The 23,052-nt window shown below is 36.2% G+C and overlaps 1 protein-coding gene across 1 annotated transcript in view; it reads left to right on the top strand.

The window, feature by feature from the left end:
• The first annotated feature begins 3,655 nt into the window (after window positions 1-3,655).
• LOC104404448 (chromosome unknown open reading frame, human C3orf67) overlaps window positions 3,656-23,052 on the top strand; it is a 54,511-nt gene continuing 35,114 nt past the window's right edge. Inside the window, exons 1-9 of the mRNA XM_010012880.1 lie at window positions 3,656-3,676; window positions 5,764-5,853; window positions 6,351-6,444; window positions 7,851-7,923; window positions 14,242-14,356; window positions 16,090-16,246; window positions 18,054-18,218; window positions 21,580-21,707; window positions 22,484-22,664. Coding sequence (XP_010011182.1) covers window positions 3,656-3,676; window positions 5,764-5,853; window positions 6,351-6,444; window positions 7,851-7,923; window positions 14,242-14,356; window positions 16,090-16,246; window positions 18,054-18,218; window positions 21,580-21,707; window positions 22,484-22,664 — 1,024 coding nt within the window. The remainder of the gene's footprint in view (window positions 3,677-5,763; window positions 5,854-6,350; window positions 6,445-7,850; window positions 7,924-14,241; window positions 14,357-16,089; window positions 16,247-18,053; window positions 18,219-21,579; window positions 21,708-22,483; window positions 22,665-23,052) is intronic.

Below are 23,052 nucleotides of genomic sequence, written 5' to 3'. Positions count from 1 at the left end.
GAATCGTGGGTCTTGTGTCAAAACGTTTTGTGATCGGCTTTTTATGGAGGAGAAAACCTTGGATTTATTACTCTTAATTCTGCGGGTTGTGTGTGCAGGCTGCCCGTGCTGCTTTTCACATAGAAACACCGGTAGTCTCTGTATAGCTTAATGGTTTTTCTGCCCGTTTATTATGTTAACTTGTATTTCGAGAAAATATATAGTGGTGCTACAAACCCAGCTTTAAATATTCAATATGTGGAATTCATTTGTCTGGAAGATACTAAAACCCTTCACCAGTGATAAACTGCCTTCTGTGGTGTGTCCCAGCCTACCATAAATCAGCACTGGCTTTGGGCCCGTGATGGTGAGTTGTATGTATTAACAGTCCCGGATCTAAGCCTATGTTCCCTGCCAAAAAAGTGTATTTGTGTCATTTTTCAATGCACATCGGTAGTAGGTGCAAATTTGCTTTATGCTGCTTCATGCTTTTGACTTTGGAATAGAAAATCTTAAATAAACACAGCTTTTTCAACACTGAGATGTTGATGGTAGAAATGTATTCATATACTTCGTTAAGTTTCTTGACTTAAAATGGACTAACCATGATTGTGAAGGTTTGTATAGGACTGTACGAGTCTGTCCATCCCTCCTTCCCTTGGGGTTAGGGCAGTATTAAATAATCTAAAGAAGCATGAAGATCTATTTCCATTTACTGTTCGTGAAATAATCTTTTGCTTGTAGCTGTTTGAATTGTGGGGCTACATAAACACAAAATATTATTGAGATACTTGAATGAAACATTCTAGTTTAAAGTGACGAAATATACATAAGAAGTTATAGGATTGAGATATATTTGCAGGGTTCTAAGTGATTTGTGTGAATGGAAAGAGAAGGCCCTTTGGTGCAGGAAGCATTGTGAAACTAGTGATTAAAGTCAGTGCACTACTCAAAACCTTACAAGGTAAATCCTGATAGGAATCTATTCTTCCAAAGATAAATAGCTTTCTTTGTCACTTGACTTTATAAGCTACATATTTGGTTTGTCATTGACTGACACTTCAAGCTTGTATTTCCAGTTGGACAGATGTACTAAAGTACATGGTTCAGGGCAATAAAATAATTAAGTTTGATTTGTGATTGAAGAATGAGTGAGCTTCTACTTCATGGCTTTCAATAAATATGTCATATCTATTTATTTGACAAATATGCAAAAAATTGAGGACTTATATTTCAAGATGCTGCTGGTTTTTCTAAAACGGTCCCTCTGGATTTTAAGCACTGTTGATTTTTAGAATTTCTGGAGGAGGAAAGATGACAAATATTGCAACTACCAGTTTTCCAGACGATTCTTTTGTTTTTAATTGCAGGTTATTCTAACTAAAGACAATAATACTTCATGCATAATGAAAGCAGCTACGAGTGTTATCTTATTACTTACATGACAAATTTGTCATTCGCTTAATGCTTTTAGCAGCTACCAATCTTAATAGCAAAATAATTTCTAGTCTTGATTTGTAGTAACTTAATGGAAATTGCAAAGTTACAAGTAAGCAATATATAGGCAAAAATGTATTGCAGTGTCACTTGTAGTACTTGCCTTTATGAAAGGCAAAGTGACATGTCACCGATGTGTTTAAAACAATCAGCTTAGTATGAATGAGTTGTCCCAACACAAAGTTTACAAACACTGGGTCTAGTTTCCCTTTCGCTAAAAAGAGCAGGCTTGTTATGAACTTGAAAGTTACAAGGGTCATCAGTTTCCTGGGTCTGTTTAAAATACGTTCTGCAAGTTAGTAAATAAACTAGCTTCCTGTATGTCAGTTTAAAAACCAATGACATTGGTGACAAATATCAAGGCATATTGCAAGAAGGAACTTTATTTGACAATTTGAAGGTTTCTAGGGATGGTATGAGGTTTATAGCCCTTCAGTCACACAGTTTTTGTGGGTTTTTTACTACAAGGTACTTCCTAGATGTTATCTCTTCATATACACTCAACCCTTTCTGTGATCTATTATGGAAGTCATAATTATGTTTACTATCTTAAACATATCATTCAAATGAGAACTTTTCAGTTCAGACACCTGCTTCTTCCACTTAAAAAGAATTAATTAGTAGCAGAAGCTTTTTGTGATAAAGGCGTGTGTCTTCACATATATGTTCTTTATGTGCTCACAGCCAACTGAGAACTATTTCTATACAACACAGTGTGGAGATAAATCAGTGATGTCAAGCCAAAGCTAATAAGCACTGCTGAGAGGCAAAGTGTATTAGCAAAGTGTTGAACCCAAGTTAATATATCAACGTGGCTTCCACTCCCTTCACAACCCTGTGTGTTTTGCCATTAGTGGACTGGCTCCTATGAAAGTCAGTTACACTTTATGAGAACACAGTGAAGAAAAAGTATTACATGCTATGTCTTACCTGTTATTCTGACTACAGCAGTGCTGCAGCTGTCTACCTTACTAAGTAGCTTTAGCCTTTCAATCCTGAAAAATGGTATGATAATGAAGTGACCTATACATGCTACACATTAAATGTTTGTTCCAAAATATATAGTATGATTACAGTCTCAGAAGACTCCTGACCAAAGTATTAGTGGTAGTCTATGAAAGAGATGGGTTACCCTTCTCAGTCTTGGAACTTTGTTTTTAATACAGTCACTCTTCCATCAGGATCCCTACATTTATTTAGCTTTAATATTTTTCCCTGAGATGTAATAAAGCATAACATAACTGCAGAATATATGAGGATTGTGTGGAGTGTATGAAGTGCATGCTGTTTGGCAAATCTGGAACTCATTTTTAAAGCAAAAGTGACAGGGCTTTTGCTCCAAGTAGAAGCAGCGTCTTCCTTTGTACCTCCTTCACTTAAAATGAATACATAAAACCTGGGGGATTGTGAAATCCTTAGTTATAGAAGGCCAAGTGCATCACTGTGAGAGTTTCAGTCATCCTCGTTGTAAATGTGTGCTGTTGGAGGGCCTCTCTTCTGCCTCTCGTGCACTGCTCGTCCTTCACATTTAGCTCTGCCAGAGTGAATCGAAGCAGTAGGTCACTCTGAGATTAGCTCCACAGTGCAACTAATTCTAAGACGTGAATCATGTAATTTTCAGTAGTTGTGGCTTGTTTAAAGGCTGTAGGTAATAGCAAAGATAAGGCTGCAGACAAAAGAGTGAACAGTGATTTCCAGAATGATTGCTCTGTATGTAAAATGAATATATATAAAAAGAAATAATATACTTGTGTTAGAAGTACATTCTCCAGAAGGTGTTTCTAAAATGTCTAGTTCATAATTTAGAGTAGTTCAATATAGCTATTAATGTAGTCATTCTTAAAAAAACAATTATGCTAATTGAACAAGTGGGAGATTTGTGTAGAAACTTGTCTAAAATATAGAATCATGCAGCCTGTGTTAGATGTGCAGTGGCAGCATGAAGGTAATAAGATCAACATACTAATTGCATTTTTTGATAGGCCTGTTAAAAATGCCATGGTTTCTAAATTTCCCTTATAAAATTGAAAAGTTTAAACTGAACTAGTGTTTCTGGAAACAGCCCAGGGTGAATTTCTAATATCTGATTGCGTTTCCATTTTTATTTTATTTACAGACAACTTTCAGACATTACTGACTGAGAAGCTGAATTTATTTTTTTGCCTGTGAAAACCGGGAAATGTTCAAAAATCAGTATCAGGTAAAACAAATGGGGTTTTTTTTACCCTTTTTCATTTCATCTCTGGGAGAACACAGTTAAAATGGCTTATCTGGGGGAAGTGGGGTAGGCAAAAGTCCAGATACAAAAATGTTCTGGAATGTTTCATTACTCGATACTTCTTTTAGCAATGTTATAAAATAGAAGGTAGCTGCGGATGCTGTCAGGGCTAGAATGGACACTAAGATGGTGTTATCAATGGATTCTTGTCTGTCTTTACCCTCATGGGCCAGGGAAGGCACACTACCTGCTCCCACCCAGTTATAGGAGCAGGCCCAATGCTTCAGGTATAGTCAGAAAATGGGAGGGGGTTAGATTATTCTCTTGGTCCAGCACAGGGTTGTAACAACACTAGTTGCTTCATTTGATTCACAAATCTTATTATCCTTTCCTGGCCTTTGTTTTCACCATGCCTTGCCTCCGTTTTTCTACACCAGTGCCTTTCCGAGAGAGCAACCCACCTGTAATTACTTTTTCCCCCACTGGTCCCAGATGTGCTATATCTGTACCAGAAATGTTACCTAGGCTATCCCAGCTCTATATAGTATTTCTGGTTCTGTTGCCTTGGTGCTGTCAGCTTTGCAGGATTGTGCTCCCAAAAGATGCCCCATACTCCCCTCCAGTTGATAGTGGAGTTTGACAGTTACTTGCTTAACTCCCCCTTGGCCACCCCTGAGACCCAGCCATCCTCCATGGCAATAAGTAACTTTTTCTTATGCCATGTCTTGTAGTTTTCCATGTCCTGTTCAATAGATTTAACCTCAACTCAAGGCCTACTCAAGGGCTGAATATTAACAAAAGGTATTTGTAAATACATGAGAAAAAGCCACTTAGTTTTTTTTATCCGTTATAAATTTTCAAGGTATTTTGTGAGTGCAGTTTCTGGAATGCCATTTTGAATCTCCTTAGAATTTAGTCTGGTCACTGGGGTTAGCCATGTGAATGGAAGCTGGCAGGTGTGTGTGGGCTGAGGAAAATGCCTATTCATATATGGTGCAGAGTTGATGTTCTCTGAAAGCATAATTTGAAGAGCATTTATTTTGCTGGCAAGACTGCTCACCCCTCTTGTTCATTCTGACTTGTGGGCGATTGTTAGGGCAGCTGAGCAGAAAGAATTAGGGAGTGCAGGCAACAAGGAATGAGAAGAGAGCAGCAGAGTTGTAATGATTGATTAGGTCAATGGTGCTGCTGAGAAAATACTTAGCAAACTGTAGGCTGAGTACATCAGATGTCACCAAAAATGTGACATCAACTGGGAAAAATATTGAAGCAAATAATTCCCTAAGCAGAGGTGATAAAGCCTCTCCCCAAGAGCCTGTGCTTAGATTCTTTAATGTCTAATAGTGCACATGCTCTGTGTAAGGAGTTTTCCCCTGGCAGGGGCATTCATAATCTTTTTCCAGTATTAATTATCTGATGCCTTGTGAAGGCTACAGCATGAGTACAGCCCTTTTTATGGTAATACTGGTGGAGTCAGATCTACTATGAGGCCACTTAAGTTGGCCCGTAAAAGATAATAAATTTTTGTGAGTTTCCCAGACTGGTCAAATCAGGCAATTTGGTAACTAGTAGAAAAGTTACTGGAAAATGTCTTTAACATACTCTAATGTGTAGACAGATTGTATAAACTTCATTTCTGTAGGAAATCAGACAAAACATCCAATCTGCAATAGTTTATTTTTTAGCAGTATGTTTTAAAACTTACTCCATTCAGCGAATTGTAGAAATTAACCATATTCAAATATAAATTATTAATCTCAATACATTAAAAGTTACAGTAATTTTGCTTTTTAGAGAATGACATTATGAAATAAAACTTAAAACATTCCATGGTATTCCTTCAATTTTATGTTCTGCTACTCCATTAAAGCCAAATATTGACTGTATGCGTTGCTATTTTACAATAGTGAAGAAGCTGTTAATACTCTGCTGTCTGACTGATCAGTAATACTGACTGTGGTAACAGCCAAACATGGGGAGGGGTTGGTCTTACGTGCTTATCTTGACCATTGATGATACAGTGCTGAACATGTGGTTGGATGATGTGTCCTTAAACTGTTTCATCATAGGGTGGCCCATTTGTTGAAATATTCAGTGCTCAAGGCAAGAACCCAGGAGCAAAATGGAAGATTTCTGGCAATCCATCAGCTATATGGAAAGTAAGTTTTTTAAAGAAACTTACAAAATCTAGACTATAAAACAGAAAGAATGTGAATGAAGATTAAAATGAGAAGGTAATGAGGGCTTTGACCTGACAGTGGAGTTGTCACTTGCAGTTCTGTCATTATGACAGACTAAATGACTATTTCGATTAGTTCTTTGTGCCTGCTTGCAGACTAGGTTGGTTGCAACATAATTTTATAGCTTAAATATTTAGAAAGTAATTTTGTTATTCTGCTGTCTAATGGATTGAGTTGAGCCCATTGGATCATGGGTCCTGTTTCTCAGCATTATTTGTTCATAAAACATGCACGTAAAGGATATAATCCATAAACATAGATTACCGTCATATTTGAACTCCTGTCATGTTGCAGTGCCATCTGCCATTTGTGATTTAAAAAATAAAAAACTAGCTTTACCTGTTAGTAGTGTGGTTGATTGTGAGGAGAAGAATTCTGTCACAATGCTTATGTTTGTTTATTGTTCCCTTCTGTAGGAATATGATAAAGAAGTAAAAGGCTTTGTTTTTGTACTTGAAGGAAACAGTCAAGTCAACAAAATGCAGCTACCAAAGGAAACTAGACAAACATGTAAGTATCAGAGAATTAAATGTCTGTGATGTTATTCTGATTATTAAATCAATCTTGTAATATGAAACTTACATTATTCTCCATTACTTTGGGCATAATTCAGTGCTAGCAAAGTGTTCTTTCATTAACTTTTTAGCTGGTCAGATACAAATAAGTAAAACGTATAGAAATTAAAGTTAATGGTTGTAGGGAAGATCCTTGTTGGTACATGGTCTGGTGCTGCTGGATTCACTTCTGTACCTGATCCTGCTACAGGCTGATGTCTGGCAAATAAGGGCTTACTGCCTTCAATACTTCAGCCAGTAATTCTATTTGCATTACAGAATGTGAAATAGGTCCCTCTCCCCTTTCTCATTTTACTTTTTAGAAAAGAAATTTATGTTAATTATAATAAATATTAGTCCAGTCTATCTTTCTGAGAAATACAGCTTTATTGCCGATGTAACAATAAACTATTACGTCCTAAAATGAGGATTGAGAGTTAATGTTGTGAATTATCACTGCTAAGAATAGTTTTAAATTTACTTTAGCTAATGCTGCCATACTACAGTCAAATTGCCATCTATTACCATTCTGTCTCTTCATCTCTTGGGGTGTTTGTACCTCAAGAATGTCAAGTATACATCTCCCAGTTGTACTGTAATCTTTGAATACTCTTCCAAAATAAAGATGTTATATATACAAGTATAATTTGAAATTTGTGTCATTTGACTCACAAAAGAAAGTTTTAAACCGGAATTCTTTAAAAGAGGAGCTAATGTTGCTGTTAAGTTTTAAGTCCATGAAGAGCAGCCTATCCCCTCCCTGATGGAATAACTAAGGAAACAGCATATGGTTCAATTCCGACAGCTTTCTACTGTCTGTTTTCCCTTGATGGAATCTACCTGAATCCCTAAAGATTTCTTGTGTTTTTTCCCTCTGTTAAGCTCCTTTTGCTTTTGTTCTAAAATCAGAAGCCTCCATTAAGCATTGTTGTCATGATCTGAACTGTGTTTTCACCCAAGGGTGTTTTGAAGTTGTTTAATAAGGTGTATGTTGTCACAAACATGGGCTTAAGTTTGATAAGACTGTAAGATAATTTTGATAGGAAACTATTACTTCATTTTATAATTCATGTGGGATATTTGGTGCTCTTGGAACACAAGAATTATAAGGGAAAAAAAAAAGTTGCCTTTTATTTTCATGAGAATTCCACCAAAGCCACAGATGGGACTTGTAAAACAACACTTGTATTGCAGCTTGAATTGGTTTTCTTCAGGTTTTTGTCATGTTCATATCTTGTGTGAACCTTGGGAAATAGTGTTGCAGGAGCGTAGCTGTATGGTACAAAATTGAAATGCTTGATGGTGAAATGGGCATCTGCACGCACACAGCACATGTATTGAATTTTTTCCACCTGCTTCTAGTGGGACTGATCCAGCGATTTCTGACACTTCAGATTTTTGTGCCGTTGGGACGAGACTTCTCCACTGAGTTACTGTAAGATGCATTTAATTTCCTTGAGTACTTAGTGCCTGTTTGTAGCCGTTAATTGTGGTGGCAGACTTTGCATTAAAGCACGGTGACTTATCAAGTCAATAAGGAATTAAGCTAATGAGATCGTTATTTCTTGGGTGTTTTAAATACTAACATTCCTTTGAAGACAGAATAAACTCTGAAAATCATGAATGGGAACTCGGGCTATTGTCAGTCTTGGACACATTTCCCCCCTTGTGGCACCCGCTGTTAATAACCAGCACAACTCACTCAGTTTTGTAACCAGCAGAACAGCGAAGATCTGGATTAACAAAAAAAACATTAGGCCATTGGAAACCCTGTGGTGTTCATTATAATGTGAATAACTGATTTAATGAAATCAGGATGGTGTGCTATTTTATGTTGCTGGGTTATCGTCATCTTCCATACCTTTGTGCAAGTAGAGTTATCTTGGAGTATTTTCTTATTTCAACAAATATGCTAGTGTGAATTGACTCATTTATTAAAATTCCTCATTGGATTTGTAACAGTCCATGCAGGGATTTAAGTGTCGGTGGTTTGTGAGTTAGTGGGCATTTATAACCTTCATCACTTTGGTAGAATCATACTTTCCTCTGTGGCATGCTTTATTTTTGACATGAATTTAGAATCTGAACATAGATAAAATCTTTGAAGGATAAATTACTTAGCACACATTTTCACCAGAAAATATTTCAATTTGTGCACATTGCCTCTTACCTGTTCTTTCAATACTGCTGAGGAGAGTCTGGCTCAGTCTTTACTCCCTCCGATCAAGTGTTTATGCACATTGGTGAAATCTCCTTTAACTGTCTCAAGACTGAACAATCCCAGCTCCGTCAACCTCTCCTAAATCAGATGTTCTAATCTCTTAATCCTAATTGTCCTGCAGTAGACTTGCACCAGTATATCCGTGTCGCTCTTTTATCATGGAGCCGAGTACTGGCCCCAGCATTCCAGCTGTGGTTTTACCAGGGCTGAGCAGAGGGCCTGCTGGTCACTTCCCTGGGCCTGCTGGCAATGCTTTTCGTTATGCAGCACAGGATGCTTGTGACCTTTTATGTTGCAAATGTTTTGCTGACTCAAGGTCAACTGGTCAACTTGCTGTCCACCAATGACCAAGACCCTGAGGTCATTTTGTACAAAGCTGCTTTCCAGATAATTTGCCCCGAGATTGTTCCAGCACAGGGGATTATTCCTTCCCATTTACCATGTTTAGTCTGTAATTTAAAGTTATGACTTTGTATTTTAAACCTAATTTAGTTTGGGGATTTTTTTACTCTTTGAAATTCATCATAATTAAGGCGGATGCTTGCTTTTTGTTCACATGTATATTTTGCAAGGGAGAAGAATTTCAGAAATCTTGGGAATAATCAAACACAGTTGGTAGGCATTACCTTTTGAAAATCTGACATTTTCCTAACTCTTTGGAATGACGCCTCAGAATTAGCATATCCTGAAACCACAGTTGTAGCTTGTTTTTACTCTGTGAGGAGTGATGGTTTTGATCATACATATAAGCTTAGTGGGTTTATAACACAGAGATGCTCTTGATTTATTGAATGAACAGGAACTCTCTGGAGTTTCAAACTCTGGAACACACCTGATAAGGTTTAAGAAGTTTTCTGTCAAAGTTTAGCTAGTTATGCATACAGGAATCTGCAGGGGGAACGGGCTTAAAATGTTTGTGTTCCTAAAGTAGTTGTTGATAAGAAAATTTATTGCAAGGCTTGTGAACAGCACAGCAGAATATAGATAGTTGTACTGTATTTCCTTTTTTTCAATCAGTTGCTTCTGTAAATACAAGTTCATTGCTTTCCAATTTTTGATAACCAGCACATCCTGGATTTTACATGCATAGCTAATTTATTCATAGGCACCATAATAGCTTGAATTTGTGAATTACATGCTATCATAATTAGTCATCGTTTTAGCTTTGCTGACAGAGATATGATAAATTATTCATGTTAATCTAAAGACCCAGCATGTTTTCAGATACAGAACAATAAAATTAATCTTGCAAAACTTAGAAACTTAGACCAACCTTTTAAAATTAGAAGTAGGACATTCTGTCGTACTTCTGGCAGCGTTTGAAGATTTTAGATAGCGACTGAAGGTAAACTTTATTGAACAGATTTAGCTGGAGGGATTATTTGAAATTCTGATGTTTAGTAGCATGAGGCTCCTTGAATTCGTTGTGAAGCAGGAGTGAAATACAGGAACAGTCTTAAAACTATTAGGTTATGTTAAATTCCTTAACTTGCAAAGGAGATTAACATATATTTAAAGTAAACATTTTTTAATAACTCTTGCAGTCCATGCTTTCTCTAGAGTACCAAGACAGCATGGGTGGTAATTTAGGAAACAGATATCCAAAAAGAAAGATATCCTACTCTGAGAATCTGTAAGCATGACAAATCAGCTGACCATTGCTATTTCTTTGGTTTTCTATCTTTTAAAATGGAGGTGATAATGCTACTACCTAATGTTTCTGAAGCAGATACTACTTAAAGAGAAAATAGTACTACAGTTGCTAAGTACATTAATATACTGGCACACTAATAGTTAAGCCTTTGCGGAGGATTCTGTCTGGATTTTGACCACCATACAAAGGGATCACCATTAATAACAAATTGTGTGGGAGTTGCCCTTTGCTTAGCAACATCAATGAAATACCTACTTTCATGTTTGGTAAACTTCCAGTTTAAATCATTTCTAAAGAAACAAACACTTCCATTCTAAGGACAAGTGAGCCTGATAAATGAAGCATCCCTTTAGCAGTCCAGTGTCATTTTTTCTAAGTTCATTTTAAGCCTTGAATTGAACATTAACAAATGGTGAACAGAAGCAAAGTGAATAGGTAATCTGAGATGAGTTTATCTCTACTCTTGGGTAGTTGCTACCATTTACTTGCAATCTCAGTGTAAGTTACCATTGTGAGGAGAATAGTCAATCAAAATTGAAGATATAAAATAAAATTGGAAATTGAATTGAAAGGTAATTTTACTTTCAAATGGTTTGCAAATGTAGATGTTAAGTGTGAAATGAATGCAGTTAATGACCATAGCTGGGAGAGTTATGCACCTGCTGATCACAGGAATATTATTATAAATGAGGTTGATTTTCTTGTTGACTACCTCATTTTTCTCAACATGGTCTCATTACTTTTCTATCACATGTCTGACCCTTAGATATAAATACTCAAGCACAGACATAATAAAAATACTTTAACTCCTATATAGATTTCCTTAATGCATCTTTGAAAATCAAGATGTGTGCTGCAGATGTTTAGCGTAGGTCGAGCTTTTTGATAACAGGAAAGAAGTTGAGTTTCACCACAAGTACTCTTGAGTCGTTTTACAAGTGGGAGTTCTAATGTTCTAATTCCTGTTGTTTGAATTATTTCAGAAGAGAGTTTCATCAGACGCTTGGTTTCTTTTCCAAGAAGCAGTGTAACTGAAAAATCTGAAAGTTACACCAACTCTTCTCCCAGGAAATAAATTATTTTACAGACTTTTAAGACCATCTTTTTCCAGTTTTTCCCATTCTTCAAATGTTTCACTTACTTTTGCCTGTAGTATATAAGTATCTTTATTGTTTTAAATGTATTTACTAACAAAAATCTTAAACCTCTTTAGGTTTGATTGTGACTATATATCTAAGGTTTGCAGCTTCTTTAGAGCATACGTACCATCACAAAAACAATCTTATTTTAGACTTATATGACAGAGTCAGATATAAATCTGTGTATTTTTGTCTAAATGAAAGTGCTCAGTATTTCACTTCAGAATGTAACTGAGCTGTACATTTACCAATGGTCTTTTTATTGCTGAGGTACCTAATATTTTTCAGGAGGAAGATAAAACTATTCATATAAAGATAATAAAATTTAAACATACTGAACTAATATTATAAAGTGAATTTAAGTTTTTATTACCAGTTGTTTGGAGATATACATGACTTCAGTCTAGGCTCCTACCACTCTGCTGTAGCATCATCTAAAGCAACATTCTCCATTGAGAATTACACGGTTTGAGTTTCAGTATTTCACAAATAATATTTGTGCTTCAGCTTTCAGGTTACTGCAGCTATGTGGTTCCTAAGGACAGTTGCTCAACTCCACACATAATGAGGAGACCTAGGGGTTTCAAGCAACCACTACTCCAAGTCTTCAGAGTTCTTTAGGACCCTAATCTCTTACCAAGGTTTAGACAGAGTGGAGATTTCTGAAAACTGCATCCATAGGTTTTCCATCAAAGGGCATATGAGAAGCAAAGTGATGAACGGAACTAAGCCTTGATCTGAGGCACAGGCTCAGCTATGTGGCCAACTTGCTGATGATTTTGAGTGAATTATTTCACATCCTGCTTAAATTTCTTCAAAAGTAGATCAAGCCCAACATGTAAGATATTTTGAGGTCTTCTGATGAAAAAACTTTTCAAGGGCTTGATGGTATTATTCATACATCCATAAATATGTGCAGTTGATTCTGAAATCTGTGCCAAATGATAGTAGTGGTGAGGATGTAATGTTCTTCCCCTGGCACACTAGTGAAATTTTTGCCTTTAAAGTGCATGTGACTGGAGGAGCTGCTAGTCTTTCATAGTGAAACAGGTAGTAGACTCTTCCACTGTGTTTTTATTTGCCCACCCATGTTATGAAGATTAATAGATTAAACATCAGATGGTCTCCAGGAGAGAGGAAAGAAACAAGGAGTTCTGGAAAGCTGATGGACTTTGTTTGATTTGCATGATGATCTTAAATGACTGTGGGGAAACAAGAGGGTGCTCCTGTATCTTTATTGCCTATACTAGTAGAATGTTTTGATATTTACATACTTGCAGTATATTTTGTACTGCCCTTGGTTGAACTCTTGAATTGACAAAATAGCCCAAGTATGTAACTTACTCTGGAGCTAATGCCCTCCTAAGCTGACCTGAGGAAACCTAAGAAGATTTTACGGTGTCTATCTGCAAATTTTGGGTTACAACATTTCATTAGCTAAGCTACAAATAGTCCTTACTAATGAAAAGGTGGTTTTAATAATAAAAAAAAAAATCTACAGGGCAATTTCACAATTTCAAAGAAAACCCCAGCATTTAAATATAATGATTATGAGTCTTTCTAACAACACTAACTAGAGACAGAAAGTTTATTGTAATAATTTGTCATTTTCTCAAAAGGGCTGCTAATTACAGAGGAATACCCGTCTGTTAGAAATAAGCTTGTTCAAAAATAAGAGGTAAATTAATCATTACTTCCCCATACAGATTGCAGCCTCTCAAGTAATGTGTGTTCTCTGGTATAATAAGGTAGGACTGCTGGGGGATATCAAGGTTGTGCTGCTGTTGTGGTTTAACCCCAGTAAGCAGCTAAGCCGTACACGGCTGTGCTCTCACTGCCTGTTCCCACTTCTTGTACCCTCCAACCTCCTTGCTGGCAGGGCAGTTAAGAAGCAGAGAAGGCCTTGATGCTGCGTAAGGTCTGCTCAGCAATAACGAAAACACCTCTATGTTACCAACACAGTTTTCATCACAAATCTAAAACACAGCTTTGTACAAGCTACTTTGAAGAAATTTCCCTCTATGACAGCTAAAACCAGTACAGCTGCTCAGAGGACTTGAACGAAACAGAACATAAAAATGAGCCTCTGTTGATATAAAGGAAACCTAATCTTTGTGATCATGGCTGTGGTCTGAATCTGTTAGAAATGTCCTTGGTGTCATTGTCAGATGACCTGAATAGTGAGCAATAAACTTCTGTAATATAATTCACATTTGAAGATACGTGCTCAGGAAGTAGATCAGACGATGTCTTGTGTCTCTATCTTTAAGCTGACAAGAGTCTATATGAAATGACAGAGGCATTTTTAGGAAAAGAAAGCAAATAATGTTTTTCTAGTTAGTGTGTGACAATGTGTCCCAAGATAACACAAGCTTAAGGGGCAGAAACAAGTGTGATTATTAAAGGCTACTGGGTTCTCGGTTCATACAAATTGAATTCTTTCGTAGTCTGAAGGGCTGTGGAAATCTGGCAAAGAGCGTAGACTGTTGAAATAAAATTAGCATGTAAAGTGATTTTTTATGTGCAGGAATATAGCCACCAAGTTTGGATTGGAGAAGGAAATCTTGTTACTAATCTTGTAAAAGCAGTAATTCTCCAATTCTTTATTTGCTATCACTGACACAAAGGTTCCGCATATGAATAGATGTTTTTATGATAAACAGATATCTTGGCCAAAGATACTGGATTATTGAATTGACAAAGATCTGTTCTGTTCTCTCCTGCTTTTTTCTTTTATAGGATAACTGATTTAGGAAATATTAAAAGAAGATTGTATTTATCAACAGTCCACAAGGAGTTGTCTGTAACCCCTCTGCATGCAAAAATTCCACTGTTTACGATGAACCGCAGAATAGTAGGTACCTTGGGAATATTTCTTGGACTGTGGAAGAGCACAGGTTTTTTCACCAGAAGCATATGTTTATAGACATGTTGAAATTACTGTTTGGTTTATAACTCATTTCCTGCTCATTCAAGATAGGTGTGTATGTCTTCTCTACTGGGTGGTATCAGTACCACTTAATACTGTACTTTTCTACCCTTCTGACATTAGGAGTCCATTCCCATTTTCCAAGATTAACGTTGTTTGTGATGTTTATTCCTTACTTCTGCTGTCTATCCAGCCTCTGTAAGTTCTCTCTGTCCCTGATACTTCTTCATTATAGTGCTTATTTTCATGTGTACCTTTACCTCGTAGTGAGCCTTTATTACACTCACTGGAGCTGAAGGTAGGCTGTAGGTGACGGCTGCTTTCCTGTGCTTCAGGTTCTTCCAGATTCTGGCACATATAAAACAATGTATATGTCAAACTAATAAAAATAAGCCTATAGCCATCATCATCTCCGTGTTCTCCTCTTCCACACCCAGCCACAACATAAGATAATAGCTGTCAGGATACAAAACCTGATGGTTACCATACAACTTTGTAAAGATCCAAGTCTCAAATACTGCTTCAGAAAACTGCGTGGAGATGAGAATAGTTAAGAGTTCAAATATTTTACAATATGAGTATGCACCAAGAGAACTAGATAACACCTAGTATACTAAGCAACTGTGAATTCAAGGCTAGACATGACAGAGACTATTTTCCAAAAAACCCCCCTGAAGTTAACTTCTTTTAGAGCAATTTTGGTGGAGGCAGCTGTCATACCCCTGCATCAGATGCATCAGATCATACCCCTGAAGTTCCCGTGAATTCAAGATCCACTAAAATTAAATAATTCTTACTCAGTATAATTTCAGTTAGTTGGCCTTAGTGTCAGGCTAGCATAAATGTTTCACGATTAAAGTATGCATTAATGTTCACCAAGTTAAAGTCAATCAGAATATGCACTTCAGGGTTTTATTTAAATTTAGATAATAAAGCATTAATCAGAGATCCATCTAAATGCTATAATCAGTTCTAATGACAAAATATTTTAATAACCTTAATGCTTGACCAAGACTAGGTCTGTGTTTCTTAGTATATCTGAATACATATCTGTCTCTTTTAAATGGTTATCTGCCTTTTTATTGTTGCTTTTACTTGAAGGAGTGTATGATGCTTTCAGTGGTTAGATAGATCAGCTTACTGTATACACAAGAAGTAGTTTTAAGATGTTGTGATACACTGAGATCTTGTCCATACTATACATTTTCCTGATATTTTTCAGTGTGGAAGGGGTGCAGACTTTGGAAAGGTCCTTTTTTTATGAATCTCAGAAATAAATCGTCAAAGAATCTCCAACTCTAGCCTCTGGGGCACTTAAACTGCAGTAACTTTAATTTATTAAGTGATACTGAATAACAGCTTTTTGCCAGAAAACCTTCAATGAATATACTTTCTTACAACTTAGCTGCAAAACATACTGTAGATACGCTAGTTGGGCTGGCAGTCGCTAGGTTATATATACTGATTTGTATAAATAATAGCTGTATGTGCAAATATAACAATATATTTTCTATTATCAAAATGTGCACTGTGAATTGCGACTTGTGAAAAATCGTAATACTTAACAGAGACATTGTTTATAGAGAACTCTACACTAATACTCTTCTGCAGTGATTAGTGTTTGGGTTTTATTAAAGAGTATTGTTTCTCTTTTCTAGTGGTGCAATATGTGTATTGACTTGGTAGCATTCACCAGTGAAATATTCAGAGGAGCTGCCTTCCAGTCTTTGGATGGAATTAGTATTTCAGCTAACTGTAAACTGAGAAAGATCTTCACTTTAAAATCCAAGCCTCAAGATACAGCTGAGAAAGATGGTGTGTTATAATTACTATGTAGTCTTTATCATAACTGTTCATATTATAAAGTCAAAAGCTTCTTAGTCATCAGATTGGCAGTTTGAAAGATTACATGATTTCATGAAAACTGAAGTGGTAGCACAGCATATTAAATCTGCTAGTGTTGGGCTTTAGGCAACTAATTAAATGTATGTGTACTCCTCCGTTTTAAACATTGACTTCCTTAGAAGTATTTTGTTGAAGAAATTCTGGCAAGATCTATGAAGTAGAGAGCTTGGTTTAATGAGGGTATATTATTCTGATAGAAATCAGGTTTTGGCCAAGAAGAGAGTGTCTGAAAGGAAAGAGTAAAACTTAGCAGCATTTGCTGTTTGTTTTCTTAGTTTTGGACAGTAGCAGCTGATGAAAGATTGCTTCTTTAAATAATCCAAAACAAAACTGTAACAAAACACTATTACCTGAAACAGAACTATTAAACCACCATAAACGCCTTTCTGAGATCTTTCGTCCATTTATCCTAACATGTCCTTGTTCATTGGGAACATAGTATTGGTGGTGAACTGAAAAATGAGATATTATATTTGTAATAGAGCAGGATATTGGTCAAAGGTTGACCAGCCTCCAGACTAGCATCATAATCCTGAATTACTGTTTTTCAAGGGAGAGTTTCATTCCTTGCTGATATTTGCAGTAATAGAGGAGGAATCGAAAAGGCACAGCTGGCACTTTCTTATTTTAGAGGAGCCCTAGGTATGGCTCAGCTACAATTTCACTCAAATTTTCATTTTGTGGCTTTGAAAGAGCACACCTGAAAAAAGGCTTCTGGCTTCTGAAGGATGGATAGTTAGCAGTATTGTAAGTATGACAAAAAGTATCTTCCATTTGGAACACCTAAGTAAGGGAGAGTATGTGATCACTGTGATTACTCCTCTTTCTTTGTTGGTGAGGTTGGAAAAGAAAAATTAATTGAAAAGTTGACTGCAGAGAGAATCTGGTAAATTCTCAGCAGAAACTGTGGTTAGAGGCGTCACTGGCTTTCATTTAATTTCATTCCCTCCGTGCATTGTTTTCTCTCTTCCATTCTAAACAGTGTTTGAAATGTATGGAAATGTTCTAAATGGGTTCCAGAATTCCAAAATGTAGTTAACATAATGAGTAGGCAGCTTTAACGAACTGTATGCATGGTAAAATATTTCAGTTTTAATTACTGGATTATCAATTCTATGATTATTACACAGCTGGTGAGCATTAGTGTTTTCTGTATGCTTATTTTCTTATCTAGGCAAGTCATAGAATTGTTGGAAAAGACCTTTAAGATCAAGTCCAACTCAACACTGCCGAGTCCACTGCTAAATCATGTCCCTCTGTGCCACATCTACATGTCTTTTAAATACCTGCAGGGATAGTCACACCACTACTTCCCTGGGCAGCCTCTTTCAATGCTTGACAAACCTTTCAGTGGAGAATTTTTTCCTGATACCCACTTTAAACCTCCCTTGGCACAACTTGAGGCTATTTCCTCATGTTCTAACATGTCTTGCTTGGGAGAATAGACCAACTCCCACCTTGCTACAGTGGCCCTTCAGGTTGTTGTAGAGAGTGAGGAGGTCTCCCCTGAGCCTTCTCTTCTCCAGACCTAGCCCTCACTGTCATTTAGAAACTTGTACCGTCTTAAAACTGAAAATTGCATCAAAATCTCAAATTGCTGTAATCTATTAAATAGTTATAACCATATGAACTAAAACATATGTAACCTAACAAATAACCTAAGTCTAACTTAATTCTGTTGTGTCATCTTAGTAAAGCTCATGTTTTTTGATTCTAGCTATGTGTGGTGTTCCAGTCACGCCATATGAGCCCACAGATGATATTCCTCCAACCTGCCAGCTGAATAAAGATGTGCCACAAGTTACACAATTGCTGAACCTGACTAAAATTCAGAAGTCAGAAATAAAATGCAGGACGCATCCCGTAACACTGCAAGAAACAGGTATTCTGTTGTGATAAAATACTGTGAATATGATCTATACTGTCTGTGTACAAATAGTGTGGATTTTTCTGTGCAAGTGCATGGTAAGAGTTCCAGTGCCTTACAAAGTATGACAACTCTTGCATTGCTGTACTAACATGAGCACAGACATGTATCTATCCTATAGTTTGAGATCTGTGTGCAGCCTAAACACTTCTAATAAATCAGTGTTGAAAAACCCATATTTTCATAATTTCATTGATTAGAATTCTAAACATATCAAAAATATCATTTCCTCACTCCCAGGATACTACTTTTTTTGTAAATCCAGTTGCATATTACTGATCTCTACTTTTCCTTTTTAATTAAGTTATTCTGTAAATCCATGTGCAACAGTAAATATCCTAAATGTGTGCAAGGACTTCTTAAAGAAGTGGGTTATAATGGATTTTAAAATGAGAATATTTTGTATTCTCCATTCACATACTTCATGGAGAACTGATAATTTTGCCCCTTTCAAAATACTGAGTTGATTTTTTCAGCTTTAACAAGAAGTACATAAACTTCTCACTGCTAGAGCTTAGAAAAATGCACAGGTAAACTCTCTCTCTTTATAGGCACCCTCTTTACTCTATACTTTTGTTACATTACTATTGGCTCCTGTACAAAACACAAGGCTAAGCCTTTAATTTGGCCCGTAGAGTAATTGCAATGTCTTGTAAAATTTCTCATGTACCACCTTTTGGGAGTCACAGGTTGATCATACAGGGCACTAGAACATCTTTAGAGAAGGAAGTAAGTCTGAAGTAGCTTAGAAGTGTGTCTGAACAAGCAAATTAGTTCCAGAATCAATTTCCAATGCATCTTAGTCAGTGTAGGCAGTGTTTGAAGTGGTGCTGTAGGTAAGGAAGACACACTTTTATTCCACTGTGCTCAGTACTTTCTCAGTCTTGAGGATTCTCATCTTCAGTGTTTGAATTCAGTAAATAATAATTTCCATCATTTCTGTTAAAATGCTCTGGAAATACATGTGCAAAGTATTGACTAAAGGAATAACATAAATTGCGGGGAACAGTAACTGCTGGTGAAGTTTAAGACTATAAAATAAAGACTCTCACAGCCAACAATAGTATTTAAGGCATAGCATCTCATGAAACTCTAAAAAAAATAAACTTTGAAGAAGCAGTTTCTGAGAACAACCTGGATAATATGAAAAGTTTAAGAAAATATTTTAAACTCCTTTTCTTCTGCTTTTACCAGAATATGAAAAAACCAGCAGCTCGTAAAGGTTTTACCATCTGCACTAAGCCTCCATGTTGCTGCTGGTTTAAGTTGTTAACTTTTGCTCTCTCTTCATATACTTCATTAGCAAAGGCAGTACAGCAGCTGAAATTAATAGCAGGGGATTTAAATTTTTGCATTGGGTAAGACCCTTCGTACATTTACTTACATAAATTACATTCAGCTTTTTTTTTTTTTTTACATGCAAGTACCATTTTTGTAATATTAAAGGGCAAATAGTATTTTAGAGTATTATTGCCCTACAAGTAGTAAAGCCAAAGTTGTGTTATGAAGTTTTGAGTCTAAGTTTGCTTCTGAAATAGCAAAAGAAACTCTGGAATTCAGTTTCTCAGTGTCTCTGTTCAAAAATCAATACTTCTTGTCTGGATTGTCAAAATAGAAGAGACTAAGACTTAATTGAGTACAATAGTGTGAATGATAGATCTAAACAGAATAATGCTCAGGTTTTACTGTCCAGATTAGAAAGATCTATAGCCTTTAGGTATATGTAGTAAGATAATTAACAATAGCGTCTTTGACCTGCATGGAAAGGAAATGCCTTCAGTTTAATTTTTATTTTTAATCCAATTTTAAGAATGTAACATGTATTCTTCCAGACATGTTTTTCAAATTGCTGGAGTTGGCCTTCTTGAAAATGGAAGTTTTGGTATATTTATGTACATTTTAATTGGGAAATGTTCTTTTTATCTACTGAACTTTGTTCCTTTGATAATCAAAAGCCTGAATTATTTTTAGTATCATCCACTTTTAATGACACATTATTTCATTATGCCACCAACACTCTGTTATGGGTAGATGTAGATAATTATTTCAGTCAATTAATGTGTGCATAAAGAGATATTTTCGTGCAAATCAGCTTTTATAACTGGAGCTAACCACATCCCAAGGTAGTCAGCAAATTAAATGAATTGATGGTAAACCAAGACAGGTCATGTAATCTTCGTGAAATGGCAGCTGTTAGCTGCAGCCAAATGTCACATCAGGAAAAAGGGAAGAAGGTAATGGGGGAAAGAGGTTTCTTTCATGCTTATTGGTACAGTAAATTATGGTATTTGGTGGCTAATGCATGATATTTTTTTCATTTCTTGATGACACTGTAAATAAGCTGATCTCAGAATAAGATTAAATAATTGTATGGAAAATTCTTAAGAGAGTCAACAAAAAGTTTTGTTTCTATTTCATTGCTTTGTGGAGGTGTCAGATCTCTAAAAATGTTGTGGCAATTTAACACTGAAGTTGTAGCAAGAAAAAATCTTCAGACATTATAAATTAATGTGAGGTTACCCTTTTTATCAGCTCTGGAAAGGAGATAATCTTGACAGTATTAAAAAAGAGGAAACCAGATATTAAATTCAGTTCTGCAACTGTGGTGATAAAATTAATGTGTAACCCTTTTACTGTTCTTCCCTCTTTTTTGGAACATTTACTTGTGTTCCATGTTGACTTTTTGTTTGCCTTCGAGACTGGTTGGCATTTTCTGTGCTTGCAACTAATTATCAAAATACATGTGTTTTAAACAGTAAAAAATAAATAGTGAAAAGGGTAGAAGGTTTTAGCAGGAATAGAGTATGTTTGCAATATCACAGCTCAGCCCTGGTAGTAGAGTAGATTCAGTGATTTCATAAAGCAAGCAACATGTAAACAGTTCTCTGAGCTGTGAGTGATACCTTAGCAGTCTTGCTTCAGTTTTCTTGTGTTGCTATTTGTTTATTCTTTATACTTACTAAACAGAGTTGGTTTTACTTCCTGTCAGAAATGAGGTTTTCATTTGTTCTAAGGAAATCGTACAAATAATTTTTTTTGTTCTAAACAGCCCCTTTTTAGATAAAGTTTGTATATTGACACATTTCTATACAATGTGCATTTGCTATTCCTACGTATTTCTAGAGATTGTGCTGTAAAGGAACTGTGAGTGAGTGGCTGCGTGGTTCTGAGTTACCGGCTGGGCTTAAACCATGACAAGAATGTGACTTTTACATATGTTTAGTGTCCATAGTTATTTTCTTTCAGTTGATTTGAAGAAATTAATATTCATTCTTTATAAGTACTGTAATTCTTATAAAACTGTTATTTTTCTTAGGTAGCTCAATTAATAGAGGACAACGCACAGGTAAAACTCAGGATGTATCACATATTGCATTTGGATCAAAGATCCTTGGGCCACCTCCATCTTCAAACAGAAGAGTCAGTACGAGAGTATCTGGAGAGGTAAGAAGGCTTAAATTACAACAAAACTACTGGCACTTCAATGAAGGAAGAGATTGACAAACAGAGGAGTCACACTAAAGGATTTTTTCAGAACTGTAGGATTGTGTCCAGAGTATTGTGTTTGGTCGTGGACCTCCAGAATAAGAGATAATGTAGCATCCAGTGGAGGGCAGGTGAAGTGCACGGGTCGCTACAGCACATGGGTTTGTTCAGAAGAGAAGGCTGCAGGAGAATGAAATTTGTATTTTTAACTAATGCAAGGTTGAAGAGAAGACAGGCCAGAATCTTCTAAGAGGTGCAGTGAAAAGACAAGAGTCCCAGGTTTACAGAGTAGCTCTGATTGGGTGTAATGGTGAAGGTTCAATACTGGAACAGTGTCACAGGGAGACTGTGGAATTTCAGTACTTTCAAAGTTAACAAAACTTGACTGGAACAAGCTGATCTAATTTCAGCATCATGCCTACAAAGTTCTCTTCCTACTGAAATCACTTTGATTTCTTATCATTCTTATTTTTCTGAATTTATTGTTCTAGCCTGCTGAAGTTCTTATACGTGTAAATGTTTTTCCTTATGATGGGAGCTGTGATGCAGAGCAGAAACTCTTCATTTCAGTTTCCTGAAAGATCATACTTTAAAAAAAAAAAAAAAAGAAAATATTTACAAACTTTTATTTTTCAAATTTTCAAATAAGCTTAATTGAAAATATATGTTTACCTTTGAGTATTTTGAAAGCTGTTATATTTCGGTCTTTCATTAAGAAAATCATGTCTTTCAAGGTAACAAAGACCCGCAGTAGCAAAAGTAATAAATCTTGCCGACTTCAAGGCAAGGGAAAGGGAGCTGAATCCATACCAGACACTGAGAGATTGGAGCTGTCATTCTCACCATGCAATGATTCTTTAGATCAAGAAGGCAGAAGAAATACTCACCAAACAAGTAAAGATGTGTGTCAACATGGTAAGAGCATAAAGCAAAGAATATTGTAGAGATCACAAGCTGCCAGAGATTTTACATGATTTTGACTTCAGAGTGTAAGACTTAATTCTCTGTTTTTCTAATCCTTTATCTTACCTTGCTAATTACTGAAGACATTTATATTAAATCATGCCTTATATTCCTGTATGAGCTTCAATAAATGCTTGTTCTCTCTGCAGGTACTCGTAAGTGTTTGAGCCAGGGATCACAACCTGCTGGCAGTAGCCACAGGTTATACACATCTTCCATTTCACTTCACGCCGTGTATGTAACTGAGCTGCTGCAGTGATTCTTGATTATTTTGCAGACTTCTGCAAGCGTTTTTTTATAACTGCTGTGGTTTGCCTTTCTTCTATGCCTAGTGTTAAAT

Source organism: Nestor notabilis, unplaced genomic scaffold, assembly GCF_000696875.1.
Source record: "Nestor notabilis isolate BGI_N333 unplaced genomic scaffold, ASM69687v1 scaffold26290, whole genome shotgun sequence".
NCBI classification, from domain to species: Eukaryota; Metazoa; Chordata; class Aves; order Psittaciformes; family Psittacidae; genus Nestor; species Nestor notabilis.
Note: the sequence above shows the minus strand (reverse complement) of the source record. Positions and strands in the feature narration are given on the sequence as shown.